Source organism: Phymastichus coffea, unplaced genomic scaffold (genome assembly GCF_024137745.1).
Source record: "Phymastichus coffea isolate CEN01 unplaced genomic scaffold, Cenicafe_Pcof_1.1 PCOF00011, whole genome shotgun sequence".
NCBI lineage: Eukaryota > Metazoa > Arthropoda > Insecta > Hymenoptera > Eulophidae > Phymastichus > Phymastichus coffea.
The window spans coordinates 4,783,147-4,797,670 of record NW_026706822.1 but is presented as its reverse complement, the minus strand read 5'-3'; the positions used below and the strand labels follow the sequence as shown (position 1 = coordinate 4,797,670).

At 37.2% G+C, this 14,524-nt stretch overlaps 1 protein-coding gene across 4 annotated transcripts in view; it reads right to left on the bottom strand.

Moving 5' to 3' along the window:
• LOC131672143 (uncharacterized) overlaps positions 1-14,524 on the bottom strand; it is a 984,265-nt gene that overhangs the window by 620,358 nt on the left and 349,383 nt on the right. For all 4 annotated transcript variants that reach the window (XM_058949194.1, XM_058949184.1, XM_058949166.1 and 1 more), the window contains one exon: positions 2,715-2,826. In XM_058949194.1, coding sequence (XP_058805177.1) covers positions 2,715-2,826 — 112 coding nt within the window. The remainder of the gene's footprint in view (positions 1-2,714; positions 2,827-14,524) is intronic.

Sequence of the window (14,524 nt, the reverse complement as noted above, 5' to 3'; positions counted from 1 at the left end):
CTAAGTCGCTGGTTGACTGAGCGCAAGGTCACTATTAAGAACCGGTGTTTTGAACAATCAGAAACACCGTAGGTTCTTTTACGTTGGACGCCATGTAACGGGGTTGCTTACCGTTTAATTATTTTTATTGAGACGATCGCGTAAATACACTCGTAATCACCTATATCAAATAAGAAAGTCGAAGAGCAAGAGGGAACGGGAGTTAGTCAACCAACTAACTACGAATACAAAGAGAACACTCCGAAATTACTGTGAATATCATATACCAAAACTCTTTATTATCTTTTAAATGCTACATTAGAGTCGGCCCGCGTGTTTATGTTTACATTGCCGCTCGCTCGACAACAACATGCAGTGTCGGGACGCTCGCTGCTCTTTGTCCGTAGAGCTATTACATGCACGTTTCGCTTCGAGTGATTAGTTGAGTAACAATTGAATCGCGATCGCGAAATTAAGCTGGACAGCTTACCTTTATTTAGCAGACGTACGGAGGCGAGAAGTATGATTCGCACGCTCACTGCGGGAAAAGTCTGTTTATCGTTGCTCGCGGGTAGCGAACGCGCATACGCGTGGTTTCGCCCTCGATGTCGAAACACCTCGCACGTCGACATTCGACTTCACAGGTAATGGCACCGCTCCTACTGGCTCAGGTCAGCACTCCGGACAACTCGGTAACAGCGGTCGCTGGTATTCGGCTCTGGTTCGGACACTTTTCTCGTAGATTTTGGTTTTGGTGGCTCGCGTATCGGTAGTTGGCGTCGTCAACACGGGCGAACATGACGATGGTTAGTCCCTCACTGGTTCATTTTCGATCGCGCGCGTTCCGTCTGCTCGCGTGCCGAATTCCGTCGTTACAATTTTTGTCTCCCGGGAAGTGCTGCCCCCCGCAGGCAGCAATTAGGTTAGAATATTTGCGCTAATTTGACGTTTACCGTCACAGGGGATATAATTAGTTTTCTGGATGACTGGCATTTTTGATCATCTTAACCTGCTAGATTTTTAGTCATTTAAAATAATACCCCTGATATATTTTCCCTAGTATTCGAGAAATAACAATCTAAGGTTATTATAAAATTGATTGAGTTATGTACCAGTTATCAAGATTATTATTCATAAAATTAGATAAAACTTCTTTGATATCGTATGTACGAGGTGGAGTCTTTACAAAATCCAAGAGATGGCGCTCGTCACGCTTAAATTATGATGTTTTTGACAAGCAATACTACTAACTAGATATCGTACAATATTTCAGCTCGATTCATTTAGTCGTTTTTTTGTGAGCGTTGGTTGAACAAAAAGTTATTGGTTTATTTGAAAAATGGAAAAAACAGAGTTTCGAGCGGTGATAAAACATTTCCATTTGAAAGGCCTTATACCAAAAGAAATCACAGTTGCATTGAATGCCGTTCATGGCAAGTCTGCCCCTGTGTTTAAGACTGTCTATAAATGAGTAAATGAATTTAAATGTGGCCATACAACAACAAAAGATGAACCTCGTTCAGGACGCCCCGTAGAAGTGAGGACGCCCGAAATGGTCAACAAAATCCACCATATGGTGTTGAGTGATAAAAGATTAAAATTGCGAGAATTAGTTGAGGCCACAGAAGTATTAAAGGGTACAATCATTTCAATTTTACATGAAAAATTAGGGATGAAAAAAATATCAGCAAGATGAGTGCCAAATTGCTAACTTTTGAAAATAAACGAACCCGCGTGGTCACCTCTGAGGCTCTTTTGGCAAACATACGTCGTAATCCAGAAGACTTTCGGCATCGACTCGTAACTGTAGACGAAACATCGGTACACCACTACACTCCTAAAACCAAAGAACAGTCCAAACAATGGATTACCGCAGGAGAACCAGCCCCAAAGATGGCAAAGACAGTAAAGTTAGCTGGCAAGATTATGGCCACGGTTTTCTGGGATGCGTATGGAATCATCTACATCGACTACTTGGAAAAGGGCCAGATGTCCACTGGACAATATTATGCGTCATTATTAGATTAGCTTAAAGAAAAAATCAGAGAAAAACGTCCTCACTTAAACAAAAAAAATACCTCTTTCTTCAAGACAATGCTCGAGTTCACACGTGTGCAGTTTCGATGGCAAAAATTAACGATTTAAAGTTCGAATTTATTGGCCATCCACCATATTCGCCTGATTTGGCTCCCAGTGATTTTTTCTTATTTCCTAAACTCAAAAAATGGCTTGCCGGACAACGATTCACGTCGAATGAAGAAGTCATCGCCGAAATAAATGCCTATTTTGAGGGTTTTCAGAAATCATATTTTTCTGATGGCTTAGAAAAACTGGAAGGCCGTTTAATAAAATGTATCGATCTTCAAAGAAATTATGTTGAAAAATAAAAAAAAATTACATACGCAAAACTTTTTTTTTCTTCTTTTTGTAAAGACTTATTGACCCCCCCTCGTATCTTACAATTAGGTTATACGAAAAATATATTTTTCATTGTACCGTGCATTAAATAATATTGTACTATAAATAGATTATTACATTATATTCATAGTTCTAATAGCGTAAATTTCAATCTTCAAATAGAATCTATTTATTCACATACTTTATGATTCCATTGTAAAGAAAAAGAATAAGAGGACTCTTTTAAAGAAAATACACATGACTCATTAATGGCCGAGGAGTGTGTTGTAGAAACTTAGTAGACTTCACATATAATGCAGGTTAAATCCATAACATACCTTGGAGTAGCAGCTTGTGACCGTGGTGTAATACTACGTTGTTCGATTACACTGCTAGAACTGCCTCTACTTTGCACGCTACTTCTTTTACTACTACCAGATAATTTGACATCTGTAATCATATAACACAAAAAGAAGTGAATATTTTATTCCGCTTTTCAAGTTCTAACAAATAATAGTATATTATGATACAAGTGCGGGAAAGTCGATTATTGTCATATGTGGCGTTTACGCCCGAACGAAGCAAGGGTAAAAAGACACAAGAGACGAAAAACTTTTTCCCGAACATGTACCGTACCGTATTTTTTTATATGACGTGTGGAAAGTACGATTTTCAACGCACGTTTTCTGCCGAGCATGCGGAAAAGACGCACTTTGCGCACGGAATATTGAAAAGTTATTAAATTTAGTGAGTTTATCTTTTACAAAACTTGAGAAAAAATTTTTTTTTAATTAAATACAAATAATCTTCATACAAAGCTTTTTAAGTTTTTGATCAGGGAGCGTCTCAGATAATAAAATTCGAGTTCTTTATCATACCAAAATAATTTAAATAATTATTTGAATGTTACCAATAGACAATTGAGATCGAATTCTTCTAGTTGAAAGAATATTATTTGAAAATTTATAGTGATTTAAAAGTTATATGATAAAAATTTTTAAATATATGAAATTATATAAAACTGTTATTGTTTAAGTAACCTGCATAATACAAAACCAAAAAAAATAATATTATCAAAGAGATCCTTTTTGAAATGTATCGTAGAACACTGTTAATAAATAGTAAAATGAAGCAGCAATACAGAGTATAATAGATACTTCAATTAGCTCGTTTCAATAGATGTAAAAGACAGTAAAATTATTTCGAAATATAAAAATGTCAAATTAAAATTGAGTATAAACTAGATTTACCAGCCTTTGAACTATACCTATTTTTACCAATACCAGTTAAAATGACTGGTTGTCAATTATCATGATACTGCTATCCCTCAATTTCAGATTTAGCACTCCTGATGATGTAGGCGCTTAGAATAGTCACCTTCTTTACACGACCATGCGTAAAGTAAAAATAAGACCTTCTTTACCTTGATAAGATAAATATAATTACGTAGTTACTTTGGAACATGACATCGCATGAACTGCTGACGGCCATAAAACAAAAAAAAACTACATAGCATAAAGAGATTTAGGCGTCATTTATTTATAAGAGACAGATTACACACTGTATATAGCCAGGGCTTCTCAAAGTGTGGTACATTAGAATTTTTTTAATAGTACAATTTTTACATAATGGTATTGATTTTTATAGTGAATGTTTTTATGGAGGTACATATATTTTTGTTACAAATTTTTAAAAGTTTGAGAACCCCTGATATAGACAAAAGAAAAGTAAAATAAATAAGACCAAATAGTTACAAAATTTTTATTCAAAATTTGGAAATAAAAACAAACAAAATTGATATAAAAATTAAAAATATTATTTGCATACACAATTAAACACGAAATTATGACAAAAAAGTTATAAGATCAACATTATTTATCAGAAAAATTGAAAACGAAAATTAGCATTCACAAAATAAATGAAGGGCTATATTTCAATTTTGTGATGTTAATATCACCTTTTATTTATAATATTGTTCGTACTCTCGTGGTCTGTCACGTTAATGAGTAAGAATTTGTTTCAACTTTGAAAAATGTTTATGAATATTAATTTTAAAATAAAATTATAAATGAATATCTAAGATTACATGAATTGGACTTTAAGGAAAGATAGAGTTTACCCTAGTTTCTTATGGTGCGAATAGTCCCATAAGCAGAGCTTAAGTCTTTCTTATAAAAGGATGCAATTCAACCCAAGTTTCTCATAGCGCGAAATGTTCTATGAGTCAAGCATCAATTACAATAGGAAAGAAAGGAATTTCTCAGTTAATCACTTGAGAGAAAGAACTTAGGTAAAAGACAAGTTTATTTGTTTTCGAGCGCTCACTTTGCAAGGCTAAGAGTGATTGCTAGCCGGTGCAAAAATCAGCGTATTTATACACAGATTTTCCCGCCTGTTTTCGCAAGACAGCCCTCTTCTAGTTTTTACGCAATTGTGCGAAATCATTTTTTCTAATTTACAAGAGAATAAACATTAATAATGAAATATTAAAATACGTATGATTTACAGAAGTAGATATAGATCATTTAAATATAATTTACAATTATCATAAAAATTATAGTCAAAAGTTGTTAACTAATAAAGTTAGTTAATGTAGTAGCGCAATATTTACAATAAAATAATGATAAAATTTTACATATATCAATAGTTTATCACTAGTAGAAATAATTCTTAAAAAGCATTACTTAAATTAGTTAATAACATTTGAATTATATTCAATTTTCATATTTGTAACGGTTTTTTGTAAAATCTTATAATGCAAATAATAAATCAGTTAATTAAGATTAATAAATTATAAAATTGTCGTTGTTATATACAGAATTAACGCTTTCAATACAATTATATGTTTAAATAAATTATTAATTGTTTATTTATTGATAACAGTAATAACTGAGCTGTTACCAATGAAACAAATTATTCCTTATGTTTCTTAGATAATCATCTCGAATTTAGAGTAGCCGCTTTATTACAATGATTAATAATTATAATGTAATAAACAAATTAACTTTGCACATTAAAATTAAATATAATTAAGCAGTTAAAAGCAATTAAAATTATTATAATCTATGCCCTAAAATCTATATAAAAAATGCTTTGTTTCATCGAACTTACTCTTAATTAACGTATTTTAATCAAATAAAAAAATTATTATATCTATATCTATAAGTAGGTGACGTCACGCTCCTTATATGGTCATGAAATTTGACTCTGGTACTAAGACAATCATATAATATATGAGGTAGCGCCGTTTAATATACTAATTGATGTAAGTAGATTGACTAGTTCAGCGGGTTTCAGTTATCCAGTGAAAATAAGAGAAGAGCGCATAGGTACGAGAGGGGGGGGGGGTCAATAAGTCTTTACAAAAAGAAGAAAAAAAAAGTTTTGCGTATGTAATTTTTTTTTATTTTTCAACATAATTTCTTTGAAGATCGATACATTTTATTAAACGGCCTTCCAGTTTTTCTAAGCCATCAGAAAAATATGATTTCTGAAAACCCTCAAAATAGGCATTTATTTCGGCAATGACTTCTTCATTCGACGTGAATCGTTGTCCGGCAAGCCATTTTTTGAGTTTAGGAAATAAGAAAAAATCACTGGGAGCCAAATCAGGCGAATATGGTGGATGGCCAATAAATTCGAACTTTAAATCGTTAATTTTTGCCATCGAAACTGCACACGTGTGAACTCGAGCATTGTCTTGAAGAAAGAGGTATTTTTTTTGTTTAAGTGAGGACGTTTTTCTCTGATTTTTTCTTTTAACTGACCTAATAATGACACATAATATTGTCCAGTGATCGTCTGGCCCTTTTCCAAGTAGTCGATGTAGATGATTCCATACGAATCCCAGAAAACCGTGGCCATAATCTTGCCAGCTCACTTTACTGTCTTTGCCATCTTTGGGGCTGGTTCTCCTGCGGTAATCCATTGTTTGGACTGGTCTTTGGTTTCAGGAGTGTAGTGGTGTACCAATGTTTCGTCTACAGTTATGAGTCGACGCCGAAAGTCTTTCGGATTACGACGTATGTTTGCCAAAAGAGCCTCAGAGGTGACCACGCGGGTTCGTTTATTTTTAAAAGTTAGCAAACGCGGCACTCATCTTGCTGATATTTTTTTCATCCCTAATTTTTCATGTAAAATTGAAATGATTGTACCCTTTAATACCCCTGTGGCCTCAACTAATTCTCGCAATTTTAATCTTCTATCACTCAACACCATATAGTGGATTTTGTTGACCATTTCGGGCGTCTTCACTTCTACGGGGCGTCCTGAACGACGTTCATCTTTTGATGTTGTACGACTGCGTTTAAATTCATTTACCCAGTTATAAACTGTCTTAAACACAGGGGTAGACTTGCCATGAACGGCGTTCAACTCAACTGTGATTTCTTTTGGTGTAAGGCCTTTCAAATGAAAATGTCACCGCTCGAAACTCTGTTTTTTCCATTTTTCAAATAAACCAATAACTTTTTGTTCAACCAACGCTCACAAAAAAACGACTTAATGAATCGAGCTGAAATATTGTACGATATCTAGTTAATAGTATTGCTTGTCAAAAACATCATAATTTAAGCGTGACGAACGCCATCTCCTTGGATTTTGTAAAGACTTATTAACCCCCCCCCCCCTCGTAGGACCGTTACAATTTCAATTATTTTTCTTACCTGAATGCACAATGTATAAAAGCAAAATAATCTCGGAGCAATCAAACATAATAATTTATACACAAGCATTGCATTCGTAAACGAATGGTTAAATAATTTTTATGTGATGCGTAGTATCAACTGACATCAAAACCATAAAAATTTTTATATTTATTTGCGCACGCCAGTTTGTTATTGGCACCAGTCATTTTGACTGGTTTTGGTATAAATAGGTATAGCACAGAATTATTTTTCTTAAAAATAAATTTAGAGTAAAAAATTATTTATAAAATTTATTATTACTAAAGACGTGGAAAAGTCATTATATTAGATCCAGTAAAAATATATTTGTAATATGTAAATTTTTAGTGAGAAAATTAAAACGATAAATATAATCGATAAATATAGTTTTAAATAAGAAATCAAAAGAGGCCTGCAATGGCTCGGTCGGTAGGGCGACGGACTCGCACCCGGTAGGCCCGGGTTCGATTCGCAATCCTTGCTCATTGATTGACCACTGAAAAAAGTTTCATGTGCTTTGTTCTCAAACACATTCCAAGCCTCCGTCGCTGATTAACACTGATGGAGCATAAATAGAGCAACGTTAAATAAAAAAAAAAAGAAAGAAATCAAAAATGAAAAAGAATAATTAATCAATTGTTTGCAACGGTACATAGTTTAATAAAACAGATCTACAAAACAAGATTTGATTGATTGAGATTGATATTATCCGCTTTTCAAATGAACTTGAGCGATGTGGCAACGTTGTACGACAAAACTACTATGTTGTGCCATGCCAACCGTAGAACGCAGTGAGAGAACAGCAGTTTTACCAACGTGTGACAACGTTGCCACATCGCGCAAATTTATTTGAAAGATGAACAGAAACAAGCTCTGGCAAGTATACATGGAAGGAACATAACTGTAAATATCAAGAGAATGTCTTTAAAAGTTTTATATTTTTAAAACAAGTTTTTAAATTCAACTGTTTACAATACGGTTTATGTATACATTCATGCAAAGCTTATTAAATTTGAATTTGTTGATTTGAACAAAATAAAGATATTTTTCTAAATAATGTGGTTTTTTTAAGGGTAATCATTAAATGATGTAATTTTAGTCTAATCAAATAATTGATGTTTGTTACAGATGTATCAAATTTATCAAGTTAATCACCAAATCGGTCTCAAATAAATGAATATAGTCAATCAAGTGATAAATCTGAAGATACTAACAATGAATCAATCTTAATGTGAACCAGAAGAAAAGAAAAATAGACGTGAAAATGTTTCATTAAATTATTAGTTAAAAGTCTGTTTTATGACACATTCTTATACAGCACAGTATACCTTAACAGCATCAGACAAATTACTTCCGCAAGTTTTTATATGCTTACGAGAAACAAGTGGAAAGTTTGGTCCAGTCATTAAGAAAAATGTTGATGGATTAACAGAGCAATATGGAAATATATTTGTTTAATGCTTCAAATTTGGAAAATTATTATCAATTTTATTTCTCTGGAAGGTACAGTCATTAAAAGTAGTGGCTACTGTTGAGCCGATAAGGTCCGAATTCTATGTAGCCGATAAGGGAGGCCGCTCCGCACATTTGTATAGCGAAAGCTAGAAATCCCACCTCTTGTAGTAGTGCCGTTTGGCGATCGAATGGGTCCCTGTTGGAAGAGAGAGAGAAAGAGAGGAACTAGAAACGCACAGTAATAATATTGAGTACCGAGACCATCGGGTGTAGGGGTGCTCTTGTACTGGGGGTCCAGGGCGAGTCACTGGTCTTACGTATCTTGAGAAGTTTTTCTGATCTCAACACAACACTTTTTTACACATACACAAGCGGAGAGAAGATGAAGGAAACACTAAAAAAGAATGCAGGCATTATAGTGCCACCTACATTGAAGACCGCGGACTCACAAGAGTCCCAAGTACAATCCAGCACACTAACAATATCTACGACCATCTTAGACGTGAAAATGGTGGACGTATGCCAAAACGCGACCGCGGACAACGGACAGACAGCGGAAAGCCTCCAGCTTATTCGGGCACAGTTCAGACGTATTGACGCGGCTTTCGAAAGGATGGAGGCCCAAACGAAGATCTAGATAAACATCAGCACAGTTATAACGACAGGGATGAATATTATAAAGGAGGCTGTAGAGATCGCATGAAAGGGGTGCGACCGCCTAACCCACCTACTGGAAAATGCCGTTGACGAAACGACAGAGGGACATAAAAGAAAGAGGGAAACAGCCGGAGCCAGCCCTGAGTAGGCCGCTGCTCATTCAAGGGAGCTAGGTGAGAGGTTTCCTCTAGGAAAAAGAAAAATAAAAACACGAAGAAGCCGACTAAAGATACGGCAGCGATGACCCTCACCAGACAAACAACGGACACCACTACGAAGCGATCACCGACTTCGATTACGACGATGCCCGTGCAGAAAAACAGAGTGGAAAAGACTCAGTCCAGAGTAGTTGGCCCTGCACGAAAAGGAGGAACCAACGTCATCTTGTACAAGGCAAAGGACGAACGGACGTACGCCAACACTCTACGCCGGCTGAAAACCGAGATTAATCTCGAGAGCTCTAAAGTAGGCATCTTGGAATATCGAAAGACAAAGGTTGGAGCACTCCTCATGCGCTTCCGCAGCGGGGCAGAGGAGAGACAGAAGTTCCAAGAGAAGCTGCGAGAGACACTTGGAAAAGACGGAGCGGTACGTGACTCTAGGTGGGCTCTGTCTTCAGGGGAGCCCAGGACGGTTAGCTAGACTCATTACTCGATAAGCCTCTTGACTACCACAATTTTAATAAAAAATTCACACTTTAAAAAATCTAGTAAATAGAAGAATAAAAAAGAAAATCAGGTTTAACAGTGTCATATGCGCGAAAAAACGAAGACTGATCGGCGTGGCGGATGACGTGACAGAATAACAGACGGACCGATAGCGCAATCCCCATATATAATATACAGGCTCAGCTTCAGCGAATAGATCGCGCGACAGCCGATATAGAGGTGTCCACGATAATACAAAGAAATGTAAGCACCGACATAATACTAGATATGATTGTGATCAGAGAGGCTGCAAAGGCTGCATGGTACGAATGTGACTGCCTCAAGTCTTGTATGGATGTTAAGGCGGAGAAAGACGTAACAGAGACGACAAAATAGAAAGGAGAGGCGACCGGGCTCAGTTCAGAGCAGTTGAACGCCTACCAATAGGTATCCAACGAATTTGGATAGGAGAAGGTTGCCTTCAAAGAAGGACGAGGGACAAAAAAAGAAATGGAACACACGGAACCTTTGGCGACGAAAACTGATAAGGCTAAGCCAACGAACAAAACGCGGACAGCGGGGATACGTAACGGCACGGTACTTATCAGGGCTGGAGAAAAACTGAATTACGCCAACGTACTGCGACGCTTAAACTCAGGCATCGATCTGGACACCGCCAAAGAGCGAATTCAGGACTGTCGTAAGACGAAAGACAGAGGAGTTTTCTTGCAACTAAAAAGCGGACCAAATAAAAGAAGGAACTTTCAGGTGAGACTAAGACGAACCCTCGGTGGGGATGGCACGCTCGAGGATTTGCCCACAGTAATGTACAGTAATGCCCACAGTAAGCTGGAAATCTTAGACCTAGACAGCGTGACGAGCGTCTGAATATAACGAACGCCCTAATATGCGAGACAGGCGTCAGCCTGGACTCAAAGGCTCACATATTTGAACCCAATAAACAGGACATATGCTTAGCTGTCATAAAAGTAGAGGATGGGCTAGCTCAGGCTCTATTTCGAAAAGGACAAATTAAAAACGGGTGGATCATTTTCCGTATCAGACCTAGGCTAACGGTACCTAGTTGTTATACCCAGGTGAAGTGCGCAGGAGACAGACTAAGACATGGCAGGGGTATTTCAAGGCAATCTGTACCGATGCGAGGCACCAAAACTGCTTCTATCTCAATTAACGACGAAATGCAACGCTGAGCGAGTAGTACCGTAGTATACTTCCGAACTCTGGACGAATGGTTTTCGAACCAGCCGTGGCAACCAAATGCCTCTTATAGAATGGCAAGTCAAATTACCAGATTACTGGCTTAGTTAATCCACCAACAAGTACGAGATTCTTTGTGATAACCAAAATAAGAAAGTAAATATGTGACGGTAGCACCCAGGCATGCTGAGCTATACGGCGCCACACTTTGCCCCGATAAACGGCGTGCTTAGAAGAAGTCACTTTTGTCGCAGAAAATATTTTGACTATTTCTTCTTTTCTCTTTTTTGCGAGCGCATCTGAATCGCGAGCAAGGCTCTCAGTACTAAGAAAGATGCTTTTTCGAACGCCACAGCTCTGGCGCAACGAACTGTGCCTGTCTACCACATTGTTCAACCTAAATTAAAATCGACGTTGGTGTTAAGAAAATTAAGGTGTTCTTTTATTTGGCTCTTTCCTGATTGGAATCAAGCTTTACAACGTACAAGAGCAGGCCTAGAGCGCATGACGACACCATACCTAGTTTGTTGCACTACCTACATAACTTAACAAATATAGTAAAAAAGTCAATATATTAAAAAATAAATCTTCTCCAATCTTTGCACATAAAGAAGAAAATATTCAGCCGTTAGCAAATCTATTCAAGATAATAGCGAAAAACAATCACACACTGGAATAAGTGGAGCAATATAAAATAAAAATATAATTGACAACGGCAGAAAAATATCTACCGACGGTCACTACACTAAAAAAACATTCTTAATTTTATGCGTTGTGACGGGGTTGATACGGTTTATTTAATAATGCGCACGATCGTATCGCAGAGCGCGCGTGATTACCTATACGTTCAAACACGAAAACCGGAGAGCAAGAGGGAACGGGTATCAGTCAACCAACTATCTACTATTGAAATAAATACGATGAAATTCTAATCAATATCACATGCGAGATCGTTTATTTCCTCTAAACTATACACTTTATTCGGCCCGCGTGTTTATGTTTACAAGACGCGCGCACGACAATAACATGCGGAGTCGGATCGCTCGCCACTCTTTGTTTGCCGAGATAACACATGAACGTTTTCTAGCGAGTACGAGAGATTAGTTATTTAGCAATTCTGTCGCGATCGCGAAATTAAGCTGGCCAGCTTACCTTATCAACAGTTGTACGGCAACACGAGAGAATGTAGCTCACAATTGAGTTTCGGCAAAGTCTATTGCTTTTTTTGTTTGCGACGAGAAAACTTGCGTTCACGGTTTTGCCCTCGGTGGCGAAACTCTTCACTCGCGCACTCTTACACGCACTCGTCGTGTTCAGTTTGAGGCACGGCTCCTGCAGGCTTGGATCAGCTCGTCTCGGCACTCAGGAAAGCTCGGGAACCATCAACTATCCCACATTGCACAGCTTAGCGATCGGGTGCTAATCCTCGACTCCTCTCAGGCGATAGCGATAGCTGATCCTCGACTGCCTCATTTTCATACGCACGCGTTCCGTCCCGTCGCGTGCCGAATTCCCTCGTCACATTTTCCCCAACTAGTAGGTGCTGCCCTCGCGGGCAGCCGCATGGTTGGGCCGTTAGCGCTAATAAGACGTTTACCGTCACAGCGTATCAACAAAAAGAAGATAAGGGATTTAAAATGGTATTAAGAAGTAGGCATCCGTCAATGGACAAATTATTTAACATCGTTTTTAAAAACACTGCAAAAAAATGGAATACTAAAAATGATAGTAATAAAAGTTAATTTTCTGTAAAATACGCAGAATATATAACTAAAGACTGTCCAATTAAAAAAAAAATTAAAGAATTAATTTCTGCAAATTAGCATGGCAACCATACGGCTAGTTATAAAGAATATCGAATTTTAATTTTAATATAAATACAAAGTCGGATCAAGCAAAATATACCTTCAAATAACGATGAAAGAGAAAAAACAGATTGAGACAGAAGAATCAAAATAAATAAATGTACAGGGAGTTCAGTAAACACAATGTAAGTATAAATAAACTTGAATATACAAGAAATGTAAAGAATGGGATATACGTTAAATCTATTAACATTACTGGTAAAGAAAATGGTTGAATGAATAGTTTAAAAATGGCTATCTGGTATGCAAATATAATTATACTAAATATAAAATCTTATACACAGAAACCTCGATAGAAGGATATTTTCAATCAAAAAATAATTAGACTTTATGTTAATATTAGAACCGTACTCTACAAACAAGAAGTATCGCAATATACCAAACTACACAGTTGTAACGGGGTGGTTATTTTTAGGGTGAACTGATGCATATAGACGTGCGCTGTCATTTATATGACATGATCGTGTATAGTTTAGCGCACGATGTGCGCTTACCTCCGCGGGCAACCATGATTAGCGTCACGACGCGAGTTTCACCGCTGTATTCTTACCTTAATAATTATGGTAAGTCGTCCTCGTACGGATTTCCTGTTAATTGTGTTCGATGGTATAGTAGTTTGCAGTTGCTCTATATGATAGAAAATGTGTCTCGTTTTGCTCACAAAAGTGGTATCACAAAATTGTAGCTCCAGACAATACTATACATACGTTTGAGCACAGGATAGAATTGGACATAAGTTAGCTAGTGAAATGGTGTCGAGCTTTAATATTTTGATGGTAGCTCTAGCTGATTTATTTTCTTTTATGATCGTCATAATTACAAGTAACAACTTCAGCCTGCACTCAGAAAATACTTTACTGCATGGCAGATACGAGCGCCGCAATTTTAATTTTTCGTACCGTGACCGCTGTACATACGTATTGTGGTAACTCGGTACAAAACCTGTTTGTTCAGTCGAATGATGATCTCTTGTGAGATCATCCGTTCGCTCGTACGGAATAACGTATGCTGTATCTCCGAAATAGAAGGATGGAGCTATACACGCATATAAAGCGCGGGTGCTGGCCAGCCTACCTATGACACGGAGAAGATTAATTCTCACAGTCTCGTCTATAAAACATCGTTACGCTTGATAACTTCTCGAGAGGATGATTAGGTGAGGCTCAGGTGAGCTTGTCGTCCTTTACTCACTAGTGCCTTGGACCCTCGTTCTTTTCTCGCGTGTCTGAAAAGTATCGCGTTGTTACTTTTTTAAAAACCAACTTGCTCGTTACGAAACCAAAAGCTAATTGTCACGATCGGGCACCTTCTCCCCTGTCGCGAACATGCACGTGCACGTACAACGATGTCGACATGCGTGCCAGTCGCTGCTGCCCTCGCGGGCATGTTCGTTGAACCAATTAATACGCACGATTATTAACGATTCTCGTTACACTACAAACATATAAAATCAAACACCCACTCAATAAAGCTAAACAGACTTCCTCTAAACATTAGGAACCGGTTTATAACAAGAGGTTATTATAATGCAAAACATTAATGGTAGAGATCAAGATGTATAACTTCAAAATTCAAAGGTAAATTACTTAATGAAATATTACAACAAAATAATTGCACTCCAATATCCATAACGAATTAGACA